The 15,812-nt window shown below is 42.2% G+C and overlaps 1 protein-coding gene across 2 annotated transcripts; it reads left to right on the forward strand.

Moving 5' to 3' along the window:
- Positions 1-721: 721 nt before the first annotated feature.
- On the forward strand, positions 722-15,775 carry tp53 (tumor protein p53). 2 transcript variants are annotated; one of them, XM_066651886.1, is made up of 11 exons: positions 722-957; positions 7,232-7,330; positions 7,484-7,517; positions 7,598-7,783; positions 10,403-10,589; positions 10,720-10,832; positions 10,989-11,098; positions 11,313-11,452; positions 14,014-14,099; positions 14,311-14,414; positions 14,584-15,775. In XM_066651886.1, the coding sequence occupies exons 1-11, from the start codon at positions 818-820 to the stop codon at positions 14,681-14,683; spliced, it is 1,299 nt and encodes a 432-aa protein (XP_066507983.1). In that variant the 5' UTR covers positions 722-817; the 3' UTR covers positions 14,684-15,775. The 2 variants fall into 2 exon arrangements, with proteins under 2 accessions (XP_066507983.1, XP_066507989.1); XM_066651892.1 differs by lacking the exon at positions 722-957 and adding an exon at positions 5,767-5,909 and having other exon boundaries at positions 14,584-15,774.
- The last annotated feature ends 37 nt before the right edge of the window (positions 15,776-15,812 follow it).

Here is a 15,812-nt window from a genome sequence, read left to right on the forward strand (position 1 = left end):
GGCAGTGAGGGTGCGACCGAGGGGCAGTGAGGGTGCGACCGAGGGGCAGTGAGTGTATGACCGAGGGGCAGTGAGGGTGTGACTGAGGGGCAGTGAGGGTGTGACCGAGGGGCAATGAGGGGGCAGTGTGAAGTGTACAGTGCAGTGGAGATGTTCTGCGTTCTGCGGTGGTGAAGCCTCGTGGATAACAGTGAAAAGAGGAAGCGTGAGAGCGCTGAATGGAGAACTGAATTTCAGCGTCACAGATGAATTATTCAAAGCAGCTCTGAAACATCCTCAGTGCACAGCGACAGCTGTCTCACTGCTGGAGGAGGGTGGGCGGGTCGCACTGACACTGAGGCGGCTGTCTGTTTGTCTTTACCTCAGCTGACCTCTCTGACGGTGGCCGCGGGCTCAGAGCTGTCAAATAAGGTTCAGATGATGAAAGGTCACGTGAGACCGAAGGCGGGAAGAGTGTGAGATTAGAAAGAGACAGCACCGTTTCAAAGAGAGAGAAACAACAGCTGATGTTTATTCTGAAGGAAATCCAAAAAAATCCAGAGTGGTTTTGGAGACAGATCCATGTTTCGAGCTGCTGTTTGGACTGAGAGTGCGCGCGCGCTCGAGAGATCGAGAGAGAGAGAGAGAGAGAGAGAGAGAGGCGGAAGTTGACAGTGCAGTTTTCTCTGAACTAAAGGCAGCCACAGAGAGGAGAGAGAGAGAGAGAGCGAGGGAGGGGGAGGAGGAGGAAGAGAAGGCTGGGTCTTTTAGAAGATGCAGTTTTTTCAAAAATTTTTTAAAAATGTAAGAAAATTGAAATAAACAGCAAACGACTCAGATGTTCCTCGTCTGGACGCTGTGTTTTGTTTGTTGTCGCCTGTCTTTGTTTATGCGGAAGAGGACGAGTAAAAATGAAAGTGCATCTGTTTTGGAAATGAATGAGTCGCATCACAGAGGGAGGACAGACACATCTCCGGGGTTTGTTTTTGTTCCTATTTGTTTGATTCAGTTAATTATTCGAAGATTTTTATCGTTATTTTGTCGTGAATTATTTAACCCTGTGATATCAGGCCCTGCATGTTTAGATCCTTGTATTTGCTCAGTGCACTGACTCTGGACCTGCTCTGAGACCGCGTCTATGTTTTATTCCCTCAAAAATCCGAATTCCCGGCAATTTTTTTAACGTATCCGGCCGCGCCATGATCCCGAAACGTTTACGAAATCTTATTGGTCGCCGGAGTCGTCCATTTTGTGACGTTTTTGACTTTTATTTGATGAGTTTTGAGTACAAACCCCTGTTGCCGCCTTTATCCGCCATAAACTCGCCAGAAACTGCGAAAATCGGGCGAACGCTTTTACGTGAAGATGGACACGGACAAACCTTCGACTTCGGGCTCATTTTACAATAATTTTAGTGCATCTTTTGATGAAGACCTTACAGACATCTTCTGCAGGTGAGTGGCCGAGTCTCACTGCTGTTATCAGCGATTAACTTAATTATTTTATCAAATCGAGGATTTGTGATCGTAATTCGACGCTAATTTCGCTAAAATTTGCCGTTGTTTACGTGTTTTATTTTTTTGCTGAAGCTGAGACTGAGCTGCTGCTCTGAGTTGCTGAACATGTGCTGCTTCAAAGGAGATAAAGATATCAAACTACAATTCTCACACGACAATTTTTTATAATAACAAATAAATAACGTTTTAACGTTTATATAATCACAAATATCGAGTTAAATAGTGGTTTTAACTCAAATCCCGGAAGAAAAAGCTTTGATAAAGTTTAGAGCCTGTGTCAGCCATTTTCTAAAGCTGCTGCACAGAGTCAGGTTTAAATTGTTTGTGTTTGATTAAATAAGTGAAATATTTTTATTACTTTTTATTACTTTTCCTGACTTTTGTATAAATACACCACAGACATTCGCATAAAAACATGTGAAATATGCTTAGGTTTTAGTGTCAGATTAATTTTTTTTTAAGAAAAAAGGCAGAATGTAATCCCAGATTTAATGGAGACACACTTTTACTGATTTTTCTGTAAAATATAGAGACTTTTTTACATTTTTCGGGTTTAGATTAAAATTTCTGAAATCTGATTTTAATAATATCAGTGTTTTCTGACTGTGCTGATATATGCATTAATCTACAGAAATTTAAATGTAAATAAATATTGTGGGGATAAATGTACATTTAAATCAAAATTTACCATGTTTTAATTATTGTTTCAAATGAAATGAACTTTATGATATGTTTGGGTTTTGGGCTGAAAGCTGTGAACTGTGTAAAGGCAGAGTTGAGTTTAGGGTTGAGTTAAACACAGTGAGGGAATATTTGCTCAGACGGGGGCTGATACCCTCAAACTTGGTGAGAAAATCATCACTATGTATTTTAAAAATGACACTAATTTTGTTTTAATGTTGGATTTGTGTTTTTCACCTGGGATTATACGGTCTGTTATAAGTGTGAGGAGCTGTAGTGCTTCAGTGCAGTGTAACACAGCTGTCGTGGGGCAGAGTAAGTTGTATTTAATGAATGCGAAAATGTGGCGGCATTATTTCCCTCGAACTTTAAAACAGCTTTTATATAAACCTCATTAAAGAGAAAGAGAGAGAGAATGGCGCGTACGTTTGGGTGTGGTTCTTTTTTTCTTTTGCCTTCATTGGTTTAACTCTGATCTGATGAGGAAAGAACTCAGGTGTAAAATATAAAGGTTTAATAAAATCCCACAGAATTTCTGTTTCAATGAAGAACGGCAATAAAATCCAAGTTAATAAAGTTCAGATGAACTCTTTTGTCATAAACTCTGACACCTCTTTCACTGTTAAATCACAGTTTACAGGGGGCTTTATTGGGCACTGTTTTATTTATTTATTATAAGCTCAGGTCTTGGCTTTATTTTTTGAATATGTTCAAAAATAGTGCTCCGTCACTGACTCTGCACCGGGTCGTTTCAGTACGACATTAGTACAATATAATATTAATATAATGTAATACAATACAAGGTTTAAAAACATATTCATCTTAATATATACTTTATATAAAAACATAACATATTCAAACATTAATACAGCATAATCGTAATATATTAAAAGAGTAAAAACAAAATACTAATCAAATATAATCATATAATATAGAATAGAATATATTTATAATCATATAATATTCATTTAGTGTTAAAACAGTAATATGAAATTAAATGTTCAATATAATGTTAATACAATGTAATATAATACAACTGGCATAAAATATAATAATAATAATACCATAAAATGCTAAAGAAATATGACATTTTTACAGTATCCTACTACTACTACAGTATAACAGTAATACAGCATAGTGTTAATACAATATGACATCACAACTCTAATACACTCGACTCTTACACAGTGTTACACTAATGCAGTAAACTGTTCATACTTTTATTTATAATATAAAATACTACAGTGTAATTTATAACAATTCGACATAAATATCTCTAAATATGACATTAATATAATGTTAGAACACTATTGAAATATATAACATTAAAGCAGTGTAAGGTTAAAATTGTGTAAATGCTATTTTTTCTGTTTGCGATTTTCCTCCATCATTCTGTGAAGTTAAAATATATGAGGTAAATGTTTTATATGAATTTAAGCATGTTTTATATTAATATAGTGTCATATTCAATGTATATGTGTATATTTGGGGTTGTTTGGGTACATTTCCATATGAGCGTGTGAGTGTGTGTGCGATTATTTTGCATGTGTATATTTTCACTATGAATGTTGTTTTAATTATAATTAAGAATATATATGTGTGTGTGTGTGTGTGTGTGTGTGTATTTTGGGTTTTTGTGTATTTTGGGTTTTGTGTGTGTATATATTTTTTCTGTATATACACATACACAAATATTTGTGTTTGTTTGTGTACGTATATATGAGTGTATATTTGGGTTTCTGTATATTCTCAATATGAGAGTGTGTGTGTATATATATATGTGTTTATGTATTCACTGTGTGTATATTTTCAGTATGAATGAAGCTGAGAGTGTGTGAACTCTCTGTGGGAAACTGTTCTGACTGTTCATCAGTTTCACACAAATTGCATTTTATTGGTCGCTGCACAATGAAATGTCTCTGCCTCATTCAGTCATCAGTGGCAGTGAATACACACTTAAGGGCACTAGGGGAAGTGAACACACACACACACACACACACACACACACACACACACTAGTGCACTTGGGCCAGTGTACACACACACACACACATAATTGTGCACTAAGGGTAGTAAACACACATCCAAAACCGTGGGCAGCAATTCCCAGACAGTGAGCATATATTAGTCCATTATTGTAAAAAGGCTGTCACACCACTGACTGACCACTCAGATTACTGTCCTGTACGGGATATAACTCATTTATAATCTCCTCAAACAGATTTTACATTCACAGAGACTTTTATTCTGGAAAACAAACTAATACAAATATTACCAGCAGCTATGAGAGATATAATAATGAGTATAAGCCTGATATAAAGTGATTAAATGCTGAAAATGTTGACACTGTGCTGGTTTAAAATTATTTACTAATCTTATTTATAAAGAATAACAAAAGAACCTAATGAAGGAATAAATACTAAATCTGACTGTGAATGGAAAAGTGCTAAAATGTGGCACTGGGTCTAAAATTCTGTTTAATCACCGGGGGTCTGCTGTGGACTCCAACATTTACCCTCAGTCACCAGCCGCAGTCCGCCGTCTCCCTGCTCTCAGGGTTTATCCACACACCTGAAGGCAACAACCACAGGCGGGGGCATGTCTGTGGGTGTGTTTTTGATGGGCGCGGCCTGTCCAGGGGACTTTTCTGCCCATCCAATGAAACACTTATAGCTATAGTGTTTAATTTTGTTAAATGTTTATTATTTTTCTGCAGCAGTGGAGATGGGCCGGAGCGCTGCGCCCGTTCCCGGAGTGCGACCACAGATGGGATATGGCCCAGGCTCCATCACTGTTTTAACTGGGAACCAGAGAATAGCTACTTAATTCTGTTTTAAATTGAGTGTGAAACAAAGAGTGTGTTAAACCCCAGTCTATTAAGCCACAGCCCAATCAGCCAATGGGATTCTGGTCTACAGCCGGATCCCCTGAGTCTCCATGGTAACAGTGAATATTGATGTTAATAAAAGCTCTGTTCTGGGACCTGTCCTGTGTTTGTATTATTAAATATCTCGGTGTTTTCTTTTTTTAAACGTCGATTAAACAACAGTGAGTTTACAGGAATCTTCCATTCCACCTTAAATAGTGCAGCAATGACGCTGTGTAAATCAAATCACACGAGGGGCGTGGTGCCAGCCAATCAGAACACAGAAGGGCGGGGCTTCCCTGGCAACGTAGAGGATATGAAGAATCGTTTTACATCTTTCTGAAACTAACGCCATTTGCTTATTAAATAAACATGTATTTGAGTTCAAATCCGCCTCAGTTTCACAAAAAGGTGGAGACAATTTTACGTTATATCCTACCCGTATTCAGGCAAGCCCCGCCCTTCTGAGTTCTGATTGGCTGTTACAATGTTTTGCTCCGTGGTGTGGTACACTCGTTTAATTGTTTTGAAATTAATTAAGTATTTAATTAATTTCAATATTGAAATGCTATTCTTTGTGTATTTTATATAAAAATGTGATCAGACTGAGAAGTTTAATAAAAAACAAAATAAACTTGACGAGTGTCTAAGCCCCTGATTGGTGGCATTTTTTGAGTGACGCGGCCAAGGCTCCGCCCCCTTGGGGATTCCCCGGTCTGATTTGGAAGGTTGTTGTGTTGTTTTTAAAGTGTCTGAGGTGTTTTTAAGTTGCTTGTGGGTGTTTTTTAAAGTTGTTTGCGGGGTGATTTTGCGGCTGGAGCCGAGGACCGGGGCCGGGAGCAGCAGCGGGGTTTGGGGGCAAACAGGTAACAGCTTCTCTGGGATTTGAGCCGGTTTTCTGCGGCTTTAGCGACTTTATCGCGTTCTCGGAAATCTGCAATAAACTGAATTTAAAAGATTAGCTGAGAGTTATATCTGAAATGATCAAGTCTTTTATCTCTCTTACCGGGCCGCGGTTCGGAGGCTGGGTTTAGTGCAGTTTTAATAAAGTAGGAGTTTAGGGCTGAGGCCTGCGCCAACGTTACCTCGACGTACCGTCCCGGAAACACAGATAAAACCAACAAAACACGCTTTAAAATCGATATTTACCGGTTATTAAACTCGGATTAGAGTTAAACCGGGGTTTTACTGCATTTACTGAGTTTGACTTTACTCTGGAAAATGAATGTAGCTAGTGATAATTAAATTCGTCTGTTGGGGATTACAGCTTTCACTTATTACCTGCAAAATACAACTTTAACTTCTCAGAGACTAACCCCGACCCTCACAGAGACTTATCCCCTTTTACAGATTCAAAACATAACGTTTTTACTTTTTATTACTGAAAACATGTCGACAACAGTTAGCCTAGCATGCTAAAACAGCCGGTAAAACTGTACATTTATTCGTGTAATTGTAGTTTTTAATTAGTAAAATAGCTACTTAATTACAACATGTAAATTTGTCCAATGAAAAAATAATTTTTGTATTTTGTGAGTAAATTTAGTCCTGTGTGTAACTTTAATATTTAGTAGGTAAAGTACTCAATTACTGTTTGTAATTTTAGGACCTTACAGGTATCTAAATGACTTAATTATTAAATGTTATATTATTAAATATTAATGTTATAATTTTACAAGTTACTACAGGCCTGAAGATATGAACATGACTATGACAACAGATGAAGTTATGTTTATTCGACATCATATTCCTATTAAATATGATTCTGTTGTTTTGAAGTGGGTGTGCATGAGGCACTAGAGTTTAATAACACATTACCAGCAGGTTGCTTGCTAGATTTTTATGAATGTAATGAATCCCTTGAGGGAAATGAGGTTGTCACCGCAGCCAGGTTCTTTTACGTACAGAGCTGTACACAAACAGAGACACGAGAAAGGTTCAGTGAACTATGTTAATACACACAGAGAATACAAAAGTATAGGAGATAAATCAAATAAATTGGTGTTCAGTATTCAGTGGAGGGAATGGTCCATAAATCTGTTATTAAAGTATCCAGTAATAACACCTGAGGTCCTGAAGCAGTAGCGGTTGTAACCTTGACTGTAAATGGGTGATAAATTGTGCAGGTTCCACTCGCTGTGGTACGAGAGCCCGGGTCAGTACTAACCCCCCGTTTCCCTCCTCTCAGCTCGGTGGGACCTGTGTGCTCTGGTCGTCTTCTGATGGAGCAACCGGAGGAACAAGCCGAGAGCCAAGAGTTTGCCGAGCTCTGGCTGCAGAACCTCATGTAAGAACACAGAACTTTGGCTCTAGAACCTGTTCCTCACACTTCATCTCTATTCACACTGCAGGGCACATCTGGATCTGATTTCAGACTGGGTGTCAGATTTGTGCTAAAATGGAGGAGTAATCTCTCTCTCTCTCTCTCACACTCTTTCAGAGCGCCGGATGGAAATTCCTGGGGAAACGATGAGGTTGGTGATTGTTATTCTGTATGTTTATTGCTGTTGTGTGTGTTGTGTTGTGTATTGTTGTTGTGTTGTGTATTGTGTAGGACATCCCTGAGGATCTGCAGAACGTATTCGACCAATCGATTTTTGGTGAAATGTCAGGCCACGCCCCTCAGGCAAATATAGCTCCGCCTGCTCCCACTGTTCCTGTGACAACGGATTACCCTGGCCCTCACGGCTTCAAGTTACGGTTCCAACAATCCGGGACCGCCAAGAGTGTCACATGCACAGTGAGTATACACACACACACACACACACACACACACACACACACCCTGTGTCCACTCACTGTCCACTCTGTGAGACATTCCTCCCTCCTTGGTCCACCTTGTAGGTGTAAAGTCAGAGACAGTAGCTCATTTGGCGCTGCACAGTGTGTGTCGCTCATCCTCTAGTCCTTCATCAGTGACACAGGATGCTGTCGGCTGGATGTTTCTGGTGGTGGACTATTCGCAGTGCAGCAGTGACACTGAGGGCTTTAAAAACTCCAGCAGCACTGCTGTGTCTGATCCACTCTACACCAGCACAACACACACTAACACACCACCACCACGTCAGTGTCACTGCAGCGCAGAGGTTGATCCACCACCACATCACACCTGCTCTGTGGGGGGAAGGGGGGTAGCAAAGTATGCAGAGCAACAGGTGGGCTACAGTGTGTACGTATAGGACCCGGGGGGGGGGGGAAGAAATGAAAAGGTGGTTGTAATGTTATGGCTGATTAGTGTGTGAGGACACACTCAAATACAGAGATATAAACAATAGATATTTTTCTTTCTAAATTAAAATTATGTTCATTTCACCAATAGAATTTACAATAATTTATTGTAATAATTGTAATAATTGTAATAATTTAAAATAATTCACTGAATGGTGTGAAGCGGTCGATCAAAGGACAAAGAGATATACACAGACACATACAGGCAAATGTGTACACACACACACACACACACACAGTCAAACGGGCACGCACGCGCACACACACACACACAGTCAAACGGGCACGCACGCGCACACACACACACACACACAGTCAAACGGGCACGCACGCGCGGGCACGCACACGCACAGTCAAACGGGGGCACACACAGTCAAACGGGCATGCACACACTCAGTCAAACGTGGGCACGCACACAGTCAAACGGGGGCACACACAGTCAAACGGGCACGCACACACACAGCCAAACGGGGGCACACACACAGTCAAACAGGCGCACACACACACACACACACACACACAAACGTGAGCACACACACTCAGACAGACAGACAGATACATACAGACAGTCAAATGTGTACACACACACACACACACCTGTGTTCCTCTTTGTTCTGCTGGACTTCATGGCGCGGTGTTCCAGGGTTCCTCTGGGTCTTGGTTCTGTTCTGAGGTAAAACCCTGCATCCTGTATCTAGAACCCGGTTCCCCTCTCTCTCTCCTCTGTTCTGGCTTGAGTTTTTTCAGAAGACATGAACGGACATGTTCTGTGCGTCCAGGAGGGTTCTGCGGCAGTGATGGGGTTAATAAAGCTCCGCCTCTCAGCTCTGGTTAGGTTTCACTCCGTATTCAAGCTACACAACTATGTTTATTTACTTTAGTTATACGCACACACACCTGACCCCCAGCTGCTGACGAATCAGAACAAACTGATCAAAATGATCCAGAGCATTCAATGTAGCTCTAGATTAGAGATGTAAATAAAAAGATACTAAAGACAACAATGAGATAAACAATGACAATAATCTTCAGTGTTAAAGAGCACTGGGGGTGGACTTCAGCAGCTCTTTAAAAATCAGAATCAAATAAGAGTTAAGGCTTGTTCTAAACGTTATTACACTAATTTCTTCTGCTTTATTTGTAATTTATTATTTAAATATTTAAACAGTTCACACTTTAAAAACCAGCAGTAATAATAATAATAACAATAAATAATAAATAATGTTGTTCTCTGATGTGAATCTTCAGTTTTGTTTCTAAATTTCTGTCCAGTCTCAATTTTAGTCAAATCACAGAAAGGGTTAAAGTGTGTGTGAGAGAGAGAAATATTTTTTTGACACTTGAAGATGGCGTTGCTGTAAATTTTTAAAACGATTTTGTTAAAAAGATCAGAAGCTGTAAATTAATCTGGTTATATAATAATATTAATAAAGACCTCCATCAATACTCTTCTAGTTTAGAATTCGTGTCAAAGTGTGTGTGTGTGTGTGTGTGTGTGTGTGTGTCTTTGGTACATGGCTGAAGCCAGCTGCAACTGAGAGACATGTCTGAACATGTCTGCCTAAGTAGTGGGGGTGTGCACGTATGTGTATGTGTGTGTGTATGTGTGTGTGTGTGTGTGTGTGTTTGTGGTGCAGTGTGAGGATTCCTGTGGCTTACAGAATCGAGTCTCAGGAATAAAACCAGAGAAGACCACTCAATAAAAAGCAGAAGTGAGGTGAGGTCTGTGTGTTTGTGTGTGTGTGTGTGTGTGTGTGTGATTGTTTGTTTGTAATGATGTGTGTCTTTATCTCGGGGAGCTGAGCGCTCAGTAAACTCTGCTCTGGGTTTTATTAATTGTTTGTCGAATTTGAATGTTCAAATCTGTTTTATTTATTTATTTTTAATTTCTGTGATTTTTCACTTTTGCTGCGGTTTACTGACAATTCTTTCTCTCTTTCTCTCTCTGTTCTTTATCTTCTACACACTTCTGTCTGCCCCCCTCTCCCTCTCTGTGTTCTTTTCTCTCCTCGCTCTTCTCTCTTCCCTCTCTCTCCATTCGCTTCTTTGTTTCACGCTGTTCTCTGTTTCTCTCCCCGTTACCCATTTTCTTTCTCTCTCTCTCTCTCTCTCTCTCTCTCTCTCTCTGCAGTACTCTCCTGATTTGAATAAGCTGTACTGTCAGTTGGCGCGGACGTGTCCAGTGCAGATGGTGGTGGAGACCTCCCCTCCTACGGGGGCAGTGTTGAGGGCAATTGCCGTGTATAAAAAACACGAGCACGTGGCCGAGGTGGTCCGCCGATGTCCACACCACGAGAGGACCCCCGAAAACAACGATGGTACCCTCTCTCTCATAAACATGCGTGGGGGTTATACCCTGCTGGTGGGCTCTTGGTGTTGCGCATGAAGTTCGGTCTGAAGCATATTTCTGACCGCTTTCCCTCTTTCTGCCCCTCCTCCCCTCGGTAGGCGTGGCTCCTCCTGGTCACCTGATGCGAGTGGAGGGAAATTCCCGAGCTGTGTATCAGGAGGACGAAGGCTCTCAGAGACACAGTGTTGTGGTTCCGTACGAACCTCCGCAGGTACGACACCCTCTAGAACATCACACATCACTGTGAGAACGGAACCTCGTATCTCCAGAAGAACAGAGTTCCCAACTCAGTGTTCCAGATTAACAGCCATTACCATTTGCTGAACCACAACAGAATTAATTGGGACTTGTGTGTGTGTGTGTGTAGGTGGGGTCGGAGTGCACCACTGTGCTGTATAACTACATGTGTAACAGCAGCTGCATGGGGGGCATGAACCGCCGCCCCATTCTCACCATCATTACCCTGGAGACACAGGAGTACGTAACACTTACGTTTACTGCAGCATGGCACACAGTTACACTACAGGACCTGTCTTGCACACTCACAAATACACTCACACAATCATTCATCAACTCTCTCACACACACACACACACCCACCCAGACTCACTCAAAATTTCTCACATTCACTCATCATACACACTGTCACACATTCACTCACAAATTCTCTCTCTCTCTCTCTCTGTCTCAGTGGTCACTTACTGGGCCGTCGGACGTTCGAGGTTCGTATTTGTGCATGTCCAGGTCGAGACAGGAAGACGGAGGAGAGTAACTTCCGCAGTCAACAGGAAGCTAAAAACAGCAGCAAAACACAAACCAGCAACAAACGTGGTGAGGAAGTGAATGAGGGTGAGGGAGTGAGAGCGTGGGCAAGTAAAAAGGAGGAGTAAAGTCTTTTATTATCATTGTATTATGAATAATGTTATTGTAATTTATCAGATCACTGTGATATTGTCATTTACCCCAGTGATGTGTGATAGTTCTGTATAAGATCCTTTATTAGTCCCTGGGGAAATTCACAGTATAGTGAACTTTTAAAAGTGTAGTGTTATAACAGCGAGAGTAATAAATGAGAGTGATAAAGGTGACAACGGGACGTGACAGTAATAAAGGTGATGATGAGATGGTGAGAGTAATAAAGATGACAACGGGACGGTGACAGTAATAAAGGAGACGGGACGGTGACAGTAATAAAGGTGACAACGAGGCCACGAGAGTAATAAAGGAGACAACGGGACAGTGAGAGTAATAAAGGAGACGGGGGGCGGCGAGAGTAATAAAGGAGACGAGGCGGCGACAGTAATAAACGAGAGTAATAAAGGTGACGACTAGGCGGCGTGAGTAATAAAGGTGGCGACGGGACGTCGAGAGTAATAAAGGAGACAACGGGACAGTGAGAGTAATAAAGGAGACGGGGGCGGCGAGAGTAATAAAGGAGACGAGACGGTGACAGTAATAAACGAGAGTAATAAAGGTGACGACTAGGCGGCGAGAGTAATAAAGGAGACGAGACGGCGGCAGTAATAAAGTTGATGACGGGATGCAAGAGTAATAAACGTGAGTAATAAAGGTGACGATGAGGCGGTGAGAGTAATAAAGGTGACGAAGGGGCAGCAAGAGTAATAAAGGTGACGACGGGACGTCGAGAGTAATAAAGGAGACGAGACGGCGGCAGTAATAAAGTTGATGATGGGGCGGGAAGAGTAATAAACGAGAGTGATAAAGGAGAAGACGAGGCGACGAGAGTAATAAAGGTGACAAAGGGGCAGCGAGAGTAATAAAGGTCAAGACTGGACGGCGAGAGTCATAAAGGTGACGACGGGACGGCGAGAGTCATAAATGTGACGACGGGATGGCGAGAGTAATAAAGGAGACGAGACGGCGGCAGTAATAAAGTTGATGATGGGACGGCGAGAGCAATACAGGTGACGACTGGACGCGAGAGTAATAAAGGTGACGACGGGACGGCGAGAGTAATAAAGGAGACGAGACGGCAGCAGTAATAAAGTTGATGATGGGACGGCGAGAGCAATACAGGTGACGACTGGATGCGAGAGTAATAAAAGAGATGACAGGATAGTGAGAGTAATAAAGGAGATGACAGGATGGTGAGAGTGATAAAGGTGATGACAGGATGGTGAGAGTAATAAAGGAGATGACAGGATGGTGAGAGTGATAAAGGTGATGACAGGATGGTGAGAGTGATAAAGGTGATGACTGGACGGTGAGAGTGATAAAGGTGATGACGGGATGGTGAGAGTAATAAAGGTGATGACGGGATGGTGAGAGTAATAAAGGTGATGACGGGATGGTGAGAGTGATAAAGGTGATGACAGGATGGTGAGAGTAATAAAGGAGATGACAGGATGGTGAGAGTGATAAAGGTGATGACAGGATGGTGAGAGTAATAAAGGAGATGACAGGATGGTGAGAGTGATAAAGGTGATGACAGGATGGTGAGAGTAATAAAGGTGATGACGGGATGGTGAGAGTGATAAAGGTGATGACAGGATGGTGAGAGTGATAAAGGTGATGACAGGATGGTGAGAGTAATAAAGGAGATGACAGGATGGTGAGAGTGATAAAGGTGATGACAGGATGGTGAGAGTAATAAAGGAGATGACAGGATGGTGAGAGTGATAAAGGTGATGACGGGATGGTGAGAGTAATAAAGGTGATGACGGGATGGTGAGAGTGATAAAGGTGATGACAGGATGGTGAGAGTGATAAAGGTGATGACAGGATGGTGAGAGTAATAAAGGAGATGACAGGATGGTGAGAGTGATAAAGGTGATGACAGGATGGTGAGAGTGATAAAGGTGATGACGGGATGGTGAGAGTAATGAAGATGGGACGGTGACAGTGATAAAGGTGATGACTGGATGGTGAGAGTGATAAAGGTGATGACGGGATGGTGAGAGTAATAAAGGTGATGACGGGATGGTGAGAGTAATGAAGATGGGACGGTGACAGTGATAAAGGTGATGACTGGACGGTGACAGTGATAACGGTGATGACTGGACGGTGAGAGTGATAAAGGTGATGACGGGATGGTGAGAGTAATGAAGATGGGACGGTGACAGTGATAAAGGTGATGACGGGATGGTGAGAGTAATAAAGGTGATGACGGGATGGTGAGAGTAATAAAGGTGATGACGGGATGGTGAGAGTCAGAAAGGAGACAGGACGGTGACAGTGATAAAGGTGATGACGGGATGGTGAGAGTAATAAAGGTGATGACGGGATGGTGAGAGTAATAAAGGTGATGACGGGATGGTGAGAGTCAGAAAGGAGACAGGACGGTGAGAGTAATAAAGGTGATGACTGGACGGTGAGAGTGATAAAGGAGACGATGGTGTGAAGAGTGACCTTCTCCTGTATCTGACCCTCAGCTCTGAAGGACGCCAGCTCTCGTCCTGAGGGCAGTAAGAAGGCCAAAACCAGTGGCAGCAGTGATGAGGAGATCTACACACTGCAGGTGTGTATACCCACACACACACACACACAGCTGCTTTATTCTGCCCAAGTGACACTGCATTTTCTCTGATTTGATCAATCACCACACAGTTCAGGAAGAAAATTTTGAGAAGCATATTTCCAAAAACATTTTGCCATATATAAGATTAATGTTCTCCCTCTCTGCCTCTCTCTCTCTCTGCCTCTCTCTCTCCCCCCTCGTCTCTCTCTAGATCAGAGGTAGGAAGCGTTACGAGTTCCTGAAGGAGATTAATGACAGTCTGGAGCTCAGTGATGTGGTGCCCCCTGCTGACGCTGAGAAGTATCGCCAGAAGCTGTAAGTCTGAAAACACACACACACACACACACACACACACACACACTGCACCTGCTGCTGTGCTAATACAGTGCTGAATTCTTACAGTATATAAAGTATACACTGGTCCTGAGTAAATTCAGAAGCTGCTAAACTCTCTGATATTAATCCGTCTGTTTCGTCTCGTCAGTGTCTCCAGGAGCTCGAGGAAGGAGCGAGACGGAGGCGCTCTGGCGCCCAAACGGGGGAAGAAGCTTCTGGTGAAGGAGGAGAAGAGCGATTCCGACTGAGAGGAAAGGAGAGAGGGAGGAGTTTGTCATTCCTTTTTTGTTTCCTGTTCTTTCTTTACTGTAAGTGGGGAGGGGGACTCTTTTTATTATTATTTTGTTTTATTTTGTGAGTTCCTCATCCCTCCTTCCGTTCTCTGTGGGGTTCTTGAACCGGGGTTCTGTGTGGAACGGCGGGGGTCAGCGGTCAGACTCGGGGTTAACGTTAGGTTAGTGCTGGTCACTCCTGGACTGTCCAGTCATCGGTTAATACTTTAAAGGCACTGTAGGTGATTTAATAAAGTCTAACTAGTAAATTAACAGTTAAACGGTTGTTTGAGGCACAGCTGCAGCACAGGCGCATTCTGGGCCAGAGGAAACCTGGAGGTCTGTGTGGTGGCAGTTCCCTGCTTGGTCACTGGAGGGCCAACGCACTGGTGTACTGTCGGGATTCAGGACGCACTGCCTCAGGTGCTCGGATAAGTGAAATACAATAAGATCGTAACTCTGGGCAAATTGCCTACAGAACTTTTAATGTAACTCCAGGGCTTTAGCGCCGGTCGGATTTGTGTCCGATCTCCAGACTCTGGGAATGATCTACATCCTCAGTGCATCAGGAACAAAAAGCATTAGATATGGATCTGGAGTCGGAGTTCAGTCTGTTTATAAAGTTACTGTGATCACGGCTCACGCTGTTCACCACAAAACTGCCTTTCACCAATCAATCAATCAATAATCAATCGATGTGATCAATGAATGGCATTGTTCTGGGCATTTACAGCTGTCTCTGGACTGATGTGTCACTCCCTCAGTGCTCGGTTAGACCTGGTCCGTTCCTGTCAGTGATTAACAGATCGATTGATGACTGATTGTGAAACTTGAACATGTTTAAGGTTCATGAAATTAATAAATAGACCTTTCTCGAGGTTTAGACGAATCCTGGCTCTTGATCGATGTCCTCTTCGTTAGTGTTAATGTTTATTTTTTAGTAGAATTAAAAACTTTTTATTCTTTTATACTCTAATCTTTTTCTGTACTTTTTTTATAAACCATTGATCAAAATGTTCAAGATCATTTTCATAATAAAACTCTTCCACTATCCTGTGTGTGATTGATCTGCTGTGTTCAGAGAGTTCCTACACCTTTCAAACAA

The sequence above is a fragment of the Hoplias malabaricus genome, chromosome 2 (genome assembly GCF_029633855.1).
Source record: "Hoplias malabaricus isolate fHopMal1 chromosome 2, fHopMal1.hap1, whole genome shotgun sequence".
Classification (NCBI taxonomy): Eukaryota; Metazoa; Chordata; class Actinopteri; order Characiformes; family Erythrinidae; genus Hoplias; species Hoplias malabaricus.